Here is a 13,544-nt window from a genome sequence, read left to right on the forward strand (position 1 = left end):
AGGCCGGTCTATAAGTCACTGGCTGTCTCACATTGAGACTCACTGGAGTGATTGGCAAGGTGGCTCATGCATTTGCTGAGGAGGTCTGACCACCCAAGTTTGATCACGAAAACCCACATAAACCGGAGCTAGCCAAAATCAACTCCACAGAGCTGTCCTGACCTCCATGTGTCTGTGTGCCATGGCATGTGCACCTACATACATCATCATACACACACAATAATAGTAAGTAAGGTTTTACAGAAAGAATCGCTTGAGGGGACTGTGTTAGAAATAAGTTCAGGGCGGTGGAGCCCTATGTCTGGAGGTGTCCATTTGATGAACCCCAGGAATCCGTCTTCTAGACCCACTTCATAGAGGATTCTGTGTTAAGCAGTCATTGGGTTCGGTGACCTCTAGCTCTGGCATTTCAGACTACATTAGCCTCTCATCCCATGGGAGCCTTCCCATAGATGGCCAAAAGGTGTACATACATCTCCCAGTTCATGGTCACGTAGGACTAGAGCTAGCCAGAATCCATCCTGTGCAGTCACTTGCATAAGAAAAGGATACTGAGGGAGCGGGTCCTGGAGATGAGGGGTCTTCCCTGCCTCGGCCGACAGCTGGTCTAATGTTCCACACCCTTGTCAACTTTGCCCTTAGATTCCACTAGAGTCCCTTCCTAGCCTCAGTGCAAGGAACTTGCTGTCAATGCTAACCTAGTGTTCAGAGAGCACTGGGGTTTTATAAATAGGAAACTGGTGACAAATTTGTCCTTTTCTTCCCCTCCTCCCTCTCCTCTCCCTACTGCTGTCCTCTCCAATCTTAGAATAAACAAGTCTCCTTGCATTTTTGCCGCAATAGCGCCACCTGCTGTTGGCAGATAAACAGCACAGTTAGCAAAGTAAGGTGGCTCATTGGCACCACACCCTTGGCTTCACCCTCCTTGGCTCTGGATCCCTGTGAACTCCAGGGACTCTTGCTAGGCAGCACCCGTGGGTTAAACCTAAAAACCTCTGCACTGCTGACACATAACATTATGGCCAGGACTACCCTCCCCTCCTTACCTCTGCAGTCCATCTTAGTAGGAACTAAAGAAAGCAGAATGCCCCTCAGTCAGGACCAAAGCAAAGGGAGAAATTAATGAGATCAAGAGAAAACCAGACCTCTGGGAGACCATGGCATGACTCTCAGAGAAAGCAGCAACAGGAGTCGAAGGTCAAGAGAGGAGGAACGAAGTAGAGGAGCAACAGCTTGTGGCTGGATGCTTGAGAAGAAGGACATTAGGCATGAGTTCATAGTATCCTACCTGCGATGGTGTGGCTCGTCTGTGGTGATGTTGTTTGCGTTTCTATCTGCAAGGTGCAGGGAGATCCCGTACATGATGGTGGCTTCTCGGAAAGTATGTTATTCTCCACTTGAAGCTTTAGCTTCATCTCACACCCCTTTTATGCTCCCCACTAATTTATTTAAGATTTAAGCAGTTGAGCAGATGCCAGAAGGCCAAGAAGGTGTCAGGCATGCCTACCAGTAGCCAGCTGTGCCTTTCTGGCCCAGGAGGCTTCCTGCAGAGTCATCTTCAGAGGGCTTTGTAGCTTCTCCCTGGATGTTGCACACCAAAGCTGATAACCAGGCATGGGCACAAGCCAGGCGTGCACTGTCCCCACAGCCCCTCACAGAAGTCATGGCATCTCTCACTGGCTGTGGTTCTTCCAGGGCCCAGGAGACCTTCATGCAGTGGGACCAGTGCCGCCGATTCTACAATTTCCTCATGGCTGACAACATGAAGAAGATCATCCTGTCCCACAGGTATGCCACTGTCTCTTCTGTCGCAGGAGATACCTGGTAACTCCCACTAAGATACCACAAGGAAGCTCTTCCCATGCCACTCTACCATTCAGAGCAGCCCTGAGGCTGGCTGTCATCATTTAAGGGGCCTTCCTCCTCAGGATGCTCCTGCAAAGGGCTTCAGGACTGGACCTTGGCCAGGCCTCAGCTTCAGCCACGTAGCAGGAGACTCAGAGCAGCGCACCAGCATGTGCCTGCTCGAGGCTCGGGCTCTTTGAGCAATGTGGAGGGAGCAGGAGTGGGCCAAGGGATGTCAGCGATGGCTTTTGTGGGAAGCTGTCTTTGTGGGGCTGCAGTCGGAACCAGCCGAGTGGCCCCATGTTCATACCTGAGTGAGGGTGTGTGAATGAAGGAAAGGCTAAACGATAAAGAAAAGACAAAGACACAGAATAAAGGTCAGGAGGACAAATCAGTCAATACTGAAATGCCACGAGTTTATTTTTCACCACTCTTATATACCTTAACCAAAAGGGGGAATATGGTATCATGTATATGGAACAAACAGACTTTTCTTCCTCACTTATTCTAAGGGTTCAGTAAACACACCTTAGCTCCAACTTCTTATTCCCTGGCCTTGAGGATCAGGAGTAGCCACGCCTCAAATTCAGGTCTGTTGTTATTTAGAATAAGACAGCTAAGCACCCCACTGTAGCCACGCCTTTGACCTTTGGGTCTTAAGACTTGCTGAGGACAGTTTTCTCTGTTCTTGTGCCAAGATGGGGTTCAGCCACCTTTATGGGCACCAACAGGCTTTGTTGTAATTATTCCCATTGTTGTCTTCGCTCCCTTCTCCATGGCCCTTCCTTTCCCCTCTAGCTAGACTGGAGCGTGTGGGGACCCCTGGTCCCTTTGTGTCTCCACCAGTCTGTCCTTGTCCGCTTCTGCCCACTGGGCCCACACCGTCCTTAAAGCCCATGTAGGTTACCCTTCTTGCACCAAGCTGCTTTTCTGAAGCTTCCCTTGGGTCTGTCTTGTGTCTTGAGTATACCAGGCATCTTTTCACTTTCCTTAGAGCAGTAGTTCTCAACCTGTGGGTTGAATGACCTTTACAGGGATCACCTAAGACCATTGGAAAACACAGATATTTACAGATCACAACGGTGGCAAAATTACAGTCAAGAACTAGCAACAAAAATAATTTTATGGTTGGGGGTCACCACAACATGAGGGACTATATTAAAGGGTCACAACACTGCTCTAGAGCCTGGGACTCCAAGGAACATTCAAGAAACAGACTTTGAAGGGGACTCTTGGCATCACCCCAAGAAAAAAAGCATTCTAAGTGAGCAGTCCTTTTGGTCCTTTTCTTGGTCCATGTCCCTCTCAACTCCTGTGATGCGAGCGTCAGTCACATGCTGGACACTGAATGGAGTACAGCCCAGCTGAAGTCCATATGGGTCTGAGGATTTACTGAGGCTCTCTAGTCAGACAGGGTGAAGTTAGGTTGCCAATGGCAAGTTTAAGTCCTTATGTCTGCACCTCTAGAATGGACAGGGAAGGGGAAGGACTGGGGAAGATTTGTTTTGCCGAAAGGTGTCGCTAAAAAGTCATCGTGCAATTGCTAACAAATTGGGAAGGCATGTTAGTGTGTTTACCATAGAAAGCTAACTTGCTGAACTCCGAGGGAAACTTTAGGTTATGAATTCAATCCTCTGCTGCCTTATTTGGGAAAAAGTAAGTCCTAAGGAAGGCTGTTGATCTCCTTTTAGAGAGGTTATAAATGGGTACCAGAACACTGCATTTCTGGCATGACTGTATCCTACTGTCGCGCCAACCCTCAAAGTACACTCAGTCCTCCCTCTGCTGCGTGACTGAGAGCGCCGGCTGGGAAGGGAAGTTCACCCTGCCCATTGTCATCCCTACCTTCACCGTCATGTCTGAAATGGCCATTTCGCGTCATAGAAATGACCTCTATATGGAACCTACTGCTCTATCTCCCCACTGATGCACAGGTTCAAACAACAGCAGATGGAAATCACAGTTAGCCTTGCAAAGGTTCTATCTGTGCCGAGTGTGTGCAAGTTAACCTCTTGAGAGTTTGTTTACAGGTTCTAGCAGAGGAGCATAGCTACATGTATGCCCTTGACTGAAGGCTATTCTCTGTTTAGAGAAGGTTGTCCTCTTTGACCAATCTTGCAGCCTCCATGGAGACATACAGGGAGCTTTGAGGAACAAGGGGGTCACTAGCCAAGCCAGCCCCATCACCCTCACATCCGAAAGCTTATTTCTTACTTCTTCCCTAAACAGTATAGTCAAGTCTAGCAACCATTTCCATTCCACTCACAGTATCTTAGGTATTACAAGTAATTTACAGATGACTAAACATACAGGGGACAGCAGAGTTACATGCACATCCTAAAGCCAGGAATGATGGCACATGTTCTTGTTGTCCAAGCTACTCAAAAAGTTGAAGCAGAAGATTGCTTAAGCCTAGGTGTTTGAGTACAGCCTGGGTAACACAAAGAGACCCCGCTCTGTCCCATTCCACCACCACCACTCTCCAAAATTATCAGTCCTGGAGTATCTGTGGATTGGATCTCTGAGCAGTACCCTCTTTTTGTTGTTGTTTTGTTTTATTTTTCAAGAGAGGGTTTCTCTGTGTATCCCTGGCTGGCCTGGAACTCATTCTGTAGACCAGGCTGGCCTAGAACTCACAGAGACCCACCTGCTTCTGCCTCCCAAGTGCTAGGACTACAGGTGTGTGCCACCACTGCCTGGCATCTGAGAACTATCCTGAAACTAATTGCCTGTGGATACCAAGGGTGACAGTTTACAGCTTTTCAGCTAACACTGTGGAGAGCTGCTGGTTGGTTTAGCCAGATGCTGACCGTGTTACTGGTCAACTTCCTTATTAAGCAACACAAACAGCTTGTAAAGGGAACAAGGGCCTGCCAGCCACTGGCAGCATCAATGTCAGTGTAAACCTGAATCCTTGTGTTTGGCTTGCTGCCCATCACTCTTCCAAAAGGGTCTTTCTGGGCTTCCTCCCATGCTAGAGGTGCATAATATCCAGCCAACTGGAAACCTGGTTATCAGTTGGTCTTGGTACCCTGAAAGGAAAATAGGACTTTAATGTTTACTTCCCTAAACATGCTCATCTTCTTGGATATTCTGAAGACTCAAAGGAACCAGGCATGGTAGCACATGCTTGTAATCCTCGAATGTGGGAGGTAAAAGCAGGAGGCTCAGGAGTCCAAGGTCATTCCTGGTTGTGTAAGGGATTTAAAATTAGCTCCCGGACTACAGGGGACCCTGTGTTTTATGAGACTGATGCACTACTTACTGCGCTAACGAGACTCCTTAGGGACCCTGTGTTTAAAAAGAAAATACAAATTAAAGAAATAAAAGCTGGGACTATAGCTTGCAGTAGAGTGCTTACCTGGCATGCATAAGACTATAGGTTCAATCCCCAGTAACACAGGGAAACAAAAAACATAATTAAAAAAAAAAAAAAAAAAGAACTGAAGGTCTGCATGTCTAATTTGCCATATCTCTGGCCCCATGGCGGCTGTCACTCCTGGTCTACCCCTGGACAGGAAAGCGGGCACTGCTGTGGCGGTTTCTCCTCTACATTGCTGTGTTCACTTGTGTGTCTTGTTCTAGACAAGCTCTTTTTGGAGACCATGTTAAGAAACCCCAGAGCCTGGAGGACACAGACTTGAGCCGGCTCTACACAGCGACATCCCTGATGCAGATTGATGACAATGTGATGAGGTGGGTCCCCAAGGCCAGGCCAGAGGCTGCCAGTCAGCTCTGCCCAGCACCACTGCCTTGCTGCACTTGCTTCGGTGGCTTCTTTTCATTTTAGTAAGAGTCTAGTGCTTAGAATAAGAGATTGTAGGAAAATGCTCATCTCTTGGAAATGGGCTGAGACTGACCATTCACCCCATGTGCCACAGCAGCTTGAACTAGGGAGTGAAGTGTGCTCACCTAGTACACTAGTAGTACACCTAGTGTGTCCCCCTTTGCACACTGTGTGTCCTGCCTCAACACAGGATAAGATCAGTGCCCCCAGCTCTGCCTTTGCAGTGGGGGGAGTAGTTTTTCTACATGGTAAGCATGCTCATCCAGACTTTGACAGCTAAGTGATGAGCAAAGGTAGGCCAAAAGAGCCGCAGGTTTCAGACATGACATGGAACCACTTTCTGGGTGTGGGGATGAGATGAAGATGCTTCACAGTGGAAGACATAATCCCCACCCGTTTCTCTCATTCGCTCTTTCCTTGCCTGGACTCGTAGCTCCTATGATCTCACCTTCGCTGGCACCGGCACCTCCTAACTGAAGTTAGAACATCACTTGTAGAGGTGGTCTCAGCCTTTGTTGCTGTCTTTCACATTTCACAATCCTTTGTTACCTTCAGACAGAGCCTAAAGCAAGCAGGTCCTTCTCGGATAGGTGGCCATTGGCCTGAGGTTGTGAGAGCTCTGTTTTTTCTTCCTGAAACTCTTATCCTTTCACACCAGGTAAAGTTAAAGGTGCTGGTTGCTCAAACCAAATAGAAGCTATGGAATTGCTAGTATATTTTCAAAATGGAAATTGTCTTAGTTAGGGTTTTTATTGCTGTGAAGAGACACCATGACCCTGGCAACTCTTATAAAGAAAACATTGAATTGGGGTGGCTCCATTACAGTTTCAGAGGTTCAGTCCATCATCATCATGGTAGGGAGCATGGTGGCATGCAGGCACGCAGATGTGGTGCTAGAGAAGTAGCTGAGAGTCCCACATCTTGCAGGCAATAGGAAGTTGACTAAGACACTGAGCTATATCCTGAGCATAGGAAACCTCAAAGCCCGCCCCACAGTGACACATTTCCTCCAACAAGGCCATACCTATTCCAACAAAGTCACATCTCCTAATAGTGCCATTTCCTATGAGATTGTGGGGGCCAATTACTTTCAAACTACCACAGAAATAAATGATGTCCAGCCCTCTTACAATATATAACTTACTGTGGTAACTAATGAGAGAAAAGTAATTTAATTTTAATTTAATATAAATGTCCCATCCATCTTCTTAATTTAGGTCCAAAAGAAAAAGTCCCTCAATTCTTGTAAAGCTCTTCATTATTAGTAGTATTGGGTGGGAGCATTTCTGTAATCAAACCACTCTGGCAGCGTCCTCAGAGTGGTCACCAGCAATGCTGGAGGAATGGGATACTTTGGGAAGACCACAGAGGACAGATTGACACATTCTGGGTGTGATCTCTGTACACAGCCTCCTTCCCCACCAGGGTCCCTATTGGTCTAGCCTGAGCCTTCTGGGTCATTTCCTGACCAAGATACCTAAGAAGGCTGGAGGTGGAAAAGATCTGTAACAGCTCTGGGGGAGGCAGGACATCTCAGAGACCTGAATCAAAACGGAAGGTCCACCTTCAGAGACTAGAGGCTCCACCCTGGTAGGAAAGAAAGGGAGGTTCAGAGGTCTTCTGGCCAGGGTAGAATTTGGGGTAGCGTCAGAGCCCCAGCTAAACTCTCCAAACCTCTCAGCACAGAGCTGAGCAAGCGGCAGACCTCTCTGAAGTTGTGAAACCTCAGGTGGTCAGTGACAGATACTGCTCCTTGCCTGAACAGAACTGGCAACTTCAACATGCTCTTGCCACATCTTACTCTCTGGCACACTTCATTCCAGCAGCTCCAGGGTATCCCTGCCGAAAGCGAAGTTCTAGCACATGCATGCCTGTGACCCTGAGTTTCTCCTCAAAGGTGATAAACGAGTTTATGCCACCTCGAAAGATGCAGCAGCCAATGCTGATTATAACAGTTAATGTTGGGTGAGGTTTCTCCAGGCAAGGTGCACATAAGCACTTTGGTATTATCATTCTCACAGCACCATCAAGGAAGATTCTGCCTTTGATCCACTTTTACAGTGCGACAGCCAAGGCCCAGGAAACTGAGATTACCCAACCAGAAAGGGGGCAGAGCCAGGACTCGAATCCAGATCCTAAGCCCATGCTCTTCACTCCAAACTCTGCCACGTATATTTGTTTTATTTAGTATAATCGCTAGAACCATCTGCCTGTGCAGATTCTGCCATTGTCTTGAGTTAGTGTGAAAACCAGAGAGTTATCAGCTCAGTTCTATAATAGATGTTGTTTTACCTTTGTGTGTGTGTTTATGTGCTTGTGTTCCAGAAAGTTCCATGGCTATAACTCCCTGAAGGAATATTATGAGGAAGAAAGCTGCATGAGATACCTGCACAGGGTGAGTGGCTGCCCCATCTCAAAGTCAGCGTCACCCCAAATCAGTGCCACCATAGCCCAGCCCAGTCTCAGAGTCAGTGTTGCAGGGGCCAGCTCTGCCCTCAGTGCAACAAATACCCTTCCAAAGTTCGCTGGTGGAAACAGAGCCAGAGTTTGACCAGCATCACTCTAGTTCATCACTCAGACTTTCCATTGAGATAGTCACCCTCGCTGTGACTGCCATGCTGTCAATCCCAGAGCCACACTCAGACTCTCAGGCTTTTCTCAAGTCTGTGGGATTGCCTACAGCATCTAGCTTATCCTTAGACATCCTTTGATAGTATAATAATAAAAACACCTGTTTTCTGGTGTGGTTTTTCATAGATCCATCCGGCTTTCTTTCTGCCCTGGACCCTTTCTTGTAGCCATATGATCTTATTAACATGCTACTTAGGGCTAAACTCCCAGATTTCTGCCATGATCTGGTAAACACAGAATAAATTAGGTGGAGTTCTGTATCAAAGTGATAAGGAACACGCCTTCTGAAACCTGTAATAGGCAGAGTAGCTGCACCTGCAATAACCAGTACTCAAGAAGCTGAGGCACCCCTAAGGCTCCAACCCAGCAAACCGAGCTGTGAGCATTTCCCTCTGCTTCAAAGGCATGTCTGGTAGGGAGCGGGCTGGTTAACTCTAGTTTTCCTTCTTGCTGCAGATATACGTGCCTCTTATGCTGGTGAATGCAGCTGATGACCCCTTGGTGCACGAAAGCCTTCTAAACATTCCAAAGTCTCTCTCAGGTGAGTTTCTTCCCACTGTCTTCCCAGCCACACAACAGATCACCACTGTAAATTTTGTCACTTTTGCTGTTCTCTAGGGAGAAGGGCAGCTCATTGACTGATAGTCCTGGGTTGTAAAGGGCCCTGGGTAGAACCTTCTAGACTTCCATCCTGGTGCAGGAGACAGGACCATTCTTGATGTCCATCACCAAGAGTGTTCTGCAGCAGTGTCGTCCTAGAGCTATCATTCCATTAAATGGGAGAAACTGGCTGAAAAAGATATTTAGAACTAAAATTTGCCCTAAAAAGCAAAGCAAAGCAAATTCTGCTTCCTCCGAAGACAGCCCCTCCAGCAGCTGAAATGGCAGAGAACGCTGCTCATAGAAACTCTGTGCAGACTCAATCCATCCCATGGTCTGCGCTACAGGGAAGGCAGAGAGAGGAAACGAAGAAAGACTGGGGTTCCAGTTACTTCTAATTGCAGTTTCAGGTCCCTGGGGCATCACAGTTCTCTGTGATTATGTTTCCTCTTGTAAATATGGTAGCCTAAAGGAAGAGCTAACCCTGCACTCCCACTACCACACCTGCAAGAGTAGATAAGGTAGCAGAGGAAGGACTTCCAGAGCTTCTGTCGTGCCCAGGAGAAAGGCTGCATGTGTGAAAGCATGTTCTGTGACAGAAGCTATCTCCTGTCAACCCCCAGCCACCCTCGGACTCCCAGCACACCACAGCCCACTCACAGCCACGTGCAACAGCACTTATCTCCTGGCCCGAAAATAACATTTACAGGACTAATGCTGCCCCACAGAAAAGTACAAAATAGCAACTAGCAAGGAAGAGTGGAGGAAGTGAGACGGGCCGAAGTTCAGCCCCAGCCCCTCAACTCTCAGGGGAGCCATTTAGCCATTTAGTGCCTGGCACTGGGAGCCTGGGCATCTTTTTTTTTTTTTTTTTTTTTTTTTTAAGATTTATTTTTACTTTGTGTGCATGTACGTCATTGTGAGGATGCCCTGGAATGGGATTCAAAGACAGTTGTGAGCTGCCATGTGGGTGCTGGGAATTCATGTCCTCTGGAAGATGGGCCAAGCTGTCTGGCTGGCCTTTGTCCTGAAGGTTGATGCCCTGTGCTCTCCTTTCTCTCATCACCTGCTTGCTTTAGTGCTGTGATCCCCTCCTCTGAGCCTTCCCACCCCTGGAGTTCTCTAATCAGTAAGATGCCCTGGGGAGTCCAGGTACACAAAGCTGGGAAGCACAGCCAATCAGCTGGAGCACTTGAGTGTCCCCAGCACAGCGCTGGCTCCCTGCTTCGCTCTCTTGTACCCCTAATGTTGAAACTTAGTCATGTGGGGGCCGGCACAGCTTGGGTTTATAGAACTAGAACTTTAAGTGTGAGTTCTAAGAGCTTCTGAAGCTGGTGCCCTTTTGGCATTGCTGGAGATTGATCTCTGGGGGGTTTTATACACTATGGCGGTGTTTTACTATTGAGCTATGCCCCCAGCCTTTTCAGCGCACATTCTACACCAGACTCATGAGGTCCATCTGACTTGCCTGCCCACTTGAGAAAAGGCACAGTGAGCAATGGTTGGATGCCTGCTTAGGGTCTCCAAGGAATGCCCAGGCTCCCCAGCTCTCACCTTTGCCCTCTTGCTCTGGAGTTAACAGGATGCTGTAATTCTGCTACCTTCCCCCCACAGAGAAACGGGAGAATGTCATGTTTGTGCTGCCTCTGCACGGGGGCCATCTGGGCTTCTTCGAGGGCTCTGTGCTGTTCCCTGAGCCACTGACATGGATGGATAAGCTCGTGGTGGAGTATGCCAATGCCATTTGCCAATGGGAAAGGAATAAGTCCCAGTGCTCAGACTCGGAGCAGGTGGAGGCCGAGGTAGAATGAGGCCTCTGGACTCTGGTGTGCTCCAGCAGCCCTCCTCTGGAACCCACGGCTGTTTCAGGTCCTCCCCTCTCCCTCAGTGGCCTGGATCTGACCTCATACCATCAGTGGGGGCCACCCATCATGCAATCTGTCTCAAGTAGGCGGCTCTCCCTGGGAGCTCCAGGCTATTTTTGTGCTTAGTTACGGGTTTTCTCCATTACGTTGTTAGCCATGGTGACAAGCTACAAGATTCTCACCCTTCTGTCCAGTTTCGGTATCTGATTGCTTTCACGCCAGTTACATTAGTTTTCCTACTGAGGAACGCATCTGAACTGCAGTTTTGCTTTGCCAATCAAAAGGCCTTTCCCTGAGAACCGTGAAGGATGTATGTCACTTTGTGACCGTTGTGTGTGCCCTCTGACCAATGCTAAAGAAATGAATCAGCTTTGGGAGCCTGAGAGCCAGGGGCTTCCTGGGCCTCAGTTTTGCCTCCAAAACAATGGAGATGCCCTGAGTCTAAAGCCAATTCCTTCTCACCATTTCCTAAGACACCTTCCTCCCACCTTGCTGCTGCTGAGAGTTGCATGGGGCACTTGTCTAAAAATTCAGCCTCCCAGATCCCTCCCCTGGGAGAGGCTGACTCAGTGGGTTAGGGAAGGGGTCTGGGGATTTTAATTTTTGACAAGTGCCCCAGGGAATTCTCATCACCCAGCAAACTGAGGGAAACACCATACTACAACGCCTTTAAATTAGAAACATCTTGGTGGCTTGTTTAATTGACACTCATAAGCCACAGTGTCTTTGCTCCCAGGGACCTCCAAAGCAGCAGGGCCTGATGTATGGTTGCCTTTGTCATCTCTTTGCAGTGTCCCTAAAAGGGAGAAGGCATTTGGGCTTAGCCCTAGAAACCCAGTTTCTCCCTGGGTTTATGACCCTGCACAAGTCCCTTTGGACTCTCTTCGCCTACTAAACGGGGGACTTGGACCAGGTAGATGCTGAGATGACCACCAGTTCTAAAGTTCAGTGACAAACTCAGTATACTGAGGTCTGAGAGAACATCCCTCTGGGGGAGCCTGGGAGTCTGTCTTCCCAGGCTGAGCATGCAAATGCCAGGACTTACAATGTTCCCCTTTCCCCATTTAATATAAAGAGATTTCAGAGTCTTAATCACTTGCTTGTAAGTTTAGATTTTCATCCCAGGGTCTGCCTAACTCTCTGGGTTTTGATACCAAACAATTCAAAAGTTGAATCTGAGTTTGAAAGAATGCATTGCCACCTGAGAGGAGAGGCTGTTCTTTTGAAGCCAGTTTGTAACTAAATAGCCTCTATGTTATGTTTGGATAAATCTTTCCAAGGTGTCTTCTTGAGTGGACACATCACTCTAGGGTTCAAGTACTCTTCTGGAACCCTTGTGGTACTTGAATCTGTAAGAACCTGCACTTTGAAAAATCAGTAGTTGCAATCTGGAATTAAATGAAACTATGGGTGAATTGCCTGGATACTGTTTAAAAAAAACAATTTTTTTTTTCCTCTGCTTCATCTCCTTTGGCTGCAGGACAGACTGAAGTAGAGTAGTAGGTCTGTATGGATATTTAAGGAGCCACCTGTGTACCTGAATGCCAATCCTCGGGGTTGCAGGTGGAATAGAGGGTGTGGGCATTGGCCCAAGAGACTGTGACAGGAACGTCTGTAAATTGAAGAACTGTTTTCTGACAATCACTGGGTCCTCCCACAACATCATACGTGGACATTCTCTTGGAAGATTGCGGTGTCTGGGGGTCTCCAGTTTGCTTCGATATAATTTCTCACACTCACTGAATTCTGTCACTGTGCCCCCCAATGGTTGTCATTTCTCTTTTTCATTTCCTTTTTTATGTTCTCCTAGCACAAGCTGGCACTTTGTCATCCATCCCTCAATTTGGAAGCTAGTCCCTCTCTGTCAGTTTTCCTACACCCAACCCAACCACAGCTATTAGAAGACTCACATAGTTCCTGCTGCTGCCTTTATCCCTGAAGACTTTTAAAGAACGCAATAAGGGGATAGAGTTGAGTCACTGTCCTTAGAAGTAAGGGGCTCCCTTCATTTGCCTGAGGTCATCTCTTTCCAAGTCCTGACAAAGCAGTAGCTTGGGTGCCACCTGCTTCAGAGAAAACTCAGCCCTATTGTCACACTTAGGAGGACTAGGGAGACTGTCCTGGGAAGCCTGATCTTTGCAGCAGTCTTGGAGGCCCACCAAGGAGAGGCAGAGCTGGGGCACAGCCTTTGTTGCCACGGGACTGGTACTCTAGCCCCTAGGACTGGGGGAGGGGACATGTGCCAGCTGACACCTCCTTAGTCTGTGGCTCTGAATGGCACTGCCGTTCCATTTTGCTTCACATGAAATCAACTGAAGCTCTTTATTCTCAGACATGGAAATGAGACCATGACCGTGGCAGTCTGACAGGAAATTCTTGTTTGACCCTGAATGAGAGCACAGAGGCATGAATGTGGAAGTGCTGGCTTGCCTAATGAATGAGGGAACAGCCCTTTATGGAGGCCAGCCTCTTTCCTTCCTCTTCAATTCCTTGCTTTCTTCCCGAAGTCATCCATTTCTGATAATGATGTGAATTGTCTGCTGGCTATCGAGGACTTACTTGAACCAAAGGCCAAATTTTTAGAGAACATTTGAATAGTCTAAAAAACAAGGACATAGATTAGATGGATCTGAATATTCTATGGCAGGAATAACATTAAAACCCAATGCACCCACATTACTCTAGTTGTGTCCCCTGCCTCTCGCATAATTGGAAGACATTGTCTTCTGTCAAATTAGGATAACCCAGCTTGAAAAAAAAATAATGAAGACTGTGTAGTTAGCAGGAAGTTTCTCAGACTTGAAAACCTGAGATGA

At 47.7% G+C, this 13,544-nt stretch overlaps 2 protein-coding genes across 3 annotated transcripts in view; both read left to right on the forward strand.

The window, feature by feature from the left end:
* Aen (apoptosis enhancing nuclease) overlaps window positions 1-3,023 on the forward strand; it is a 467,932-nt gene extending 464,909 nt beyond the window's left edge. Inside the window, exon 5 of the transcript XR_007835903.1 lies at window positions 3,010-3,023. The gene's annotated coding sequence lies outside the window, so the exon portion shown is untranslated. The remainder of the gene's footprint in view (window positions 1-3,009) is intronic.
* Abhd2 (abhydrolase domain containing 2, acylglycerol lipase) overlaps window positions 1-12,171 on the forward strand; it is an 85,508-nt gene extending 73,337 nt beyond the window's left edge. For both annotated transcript variants that reach the window (XM_051206590.1, XM_051206592.1), the window contains exons 7-11: window positions 1,696-1,788; window positions 5,431-5,541; window positions 7,958-8,027; window positions 8,720-8,804; window positions 10,478-12,171. In XM_051206590.1, the coding sequence (XP_051062547.1) occupies window positions 1,696-1,788; window positions 5,431-5,541; window positions 7,958-8,027; window positions 8,720-8,804; window positions 10,478-10,674 (556 nt within the window). In that variant the 3' untranslated portion in view covers window positions 10,675-12,171. The remainder of the gene's footprint in view (window positions 1-1,695; window positions 1,789-5,430; window positions 5,542-7,957; window positions 8,028-8,719; window positions 8,805-10,477) is intronic.
* Window positions 12,172-13,544: the final 1,373 nt, after the last annotated feature.

Source organism: Phodopus roborovskii, unplaced genomic scaffold (assembly GCF_943737965.1).
Source record: "Phodopus roborovskii unplaced genomic scaffold, PHOROB, whole genome shotgun sequence".
Taxonomy (NCBI): domain Eukaryota; kingdom Metazoa; phylum Chordata; class Mammalia; order Rodentia; family Cricetidae; genus Phodopus; species Phodopus roborovskii.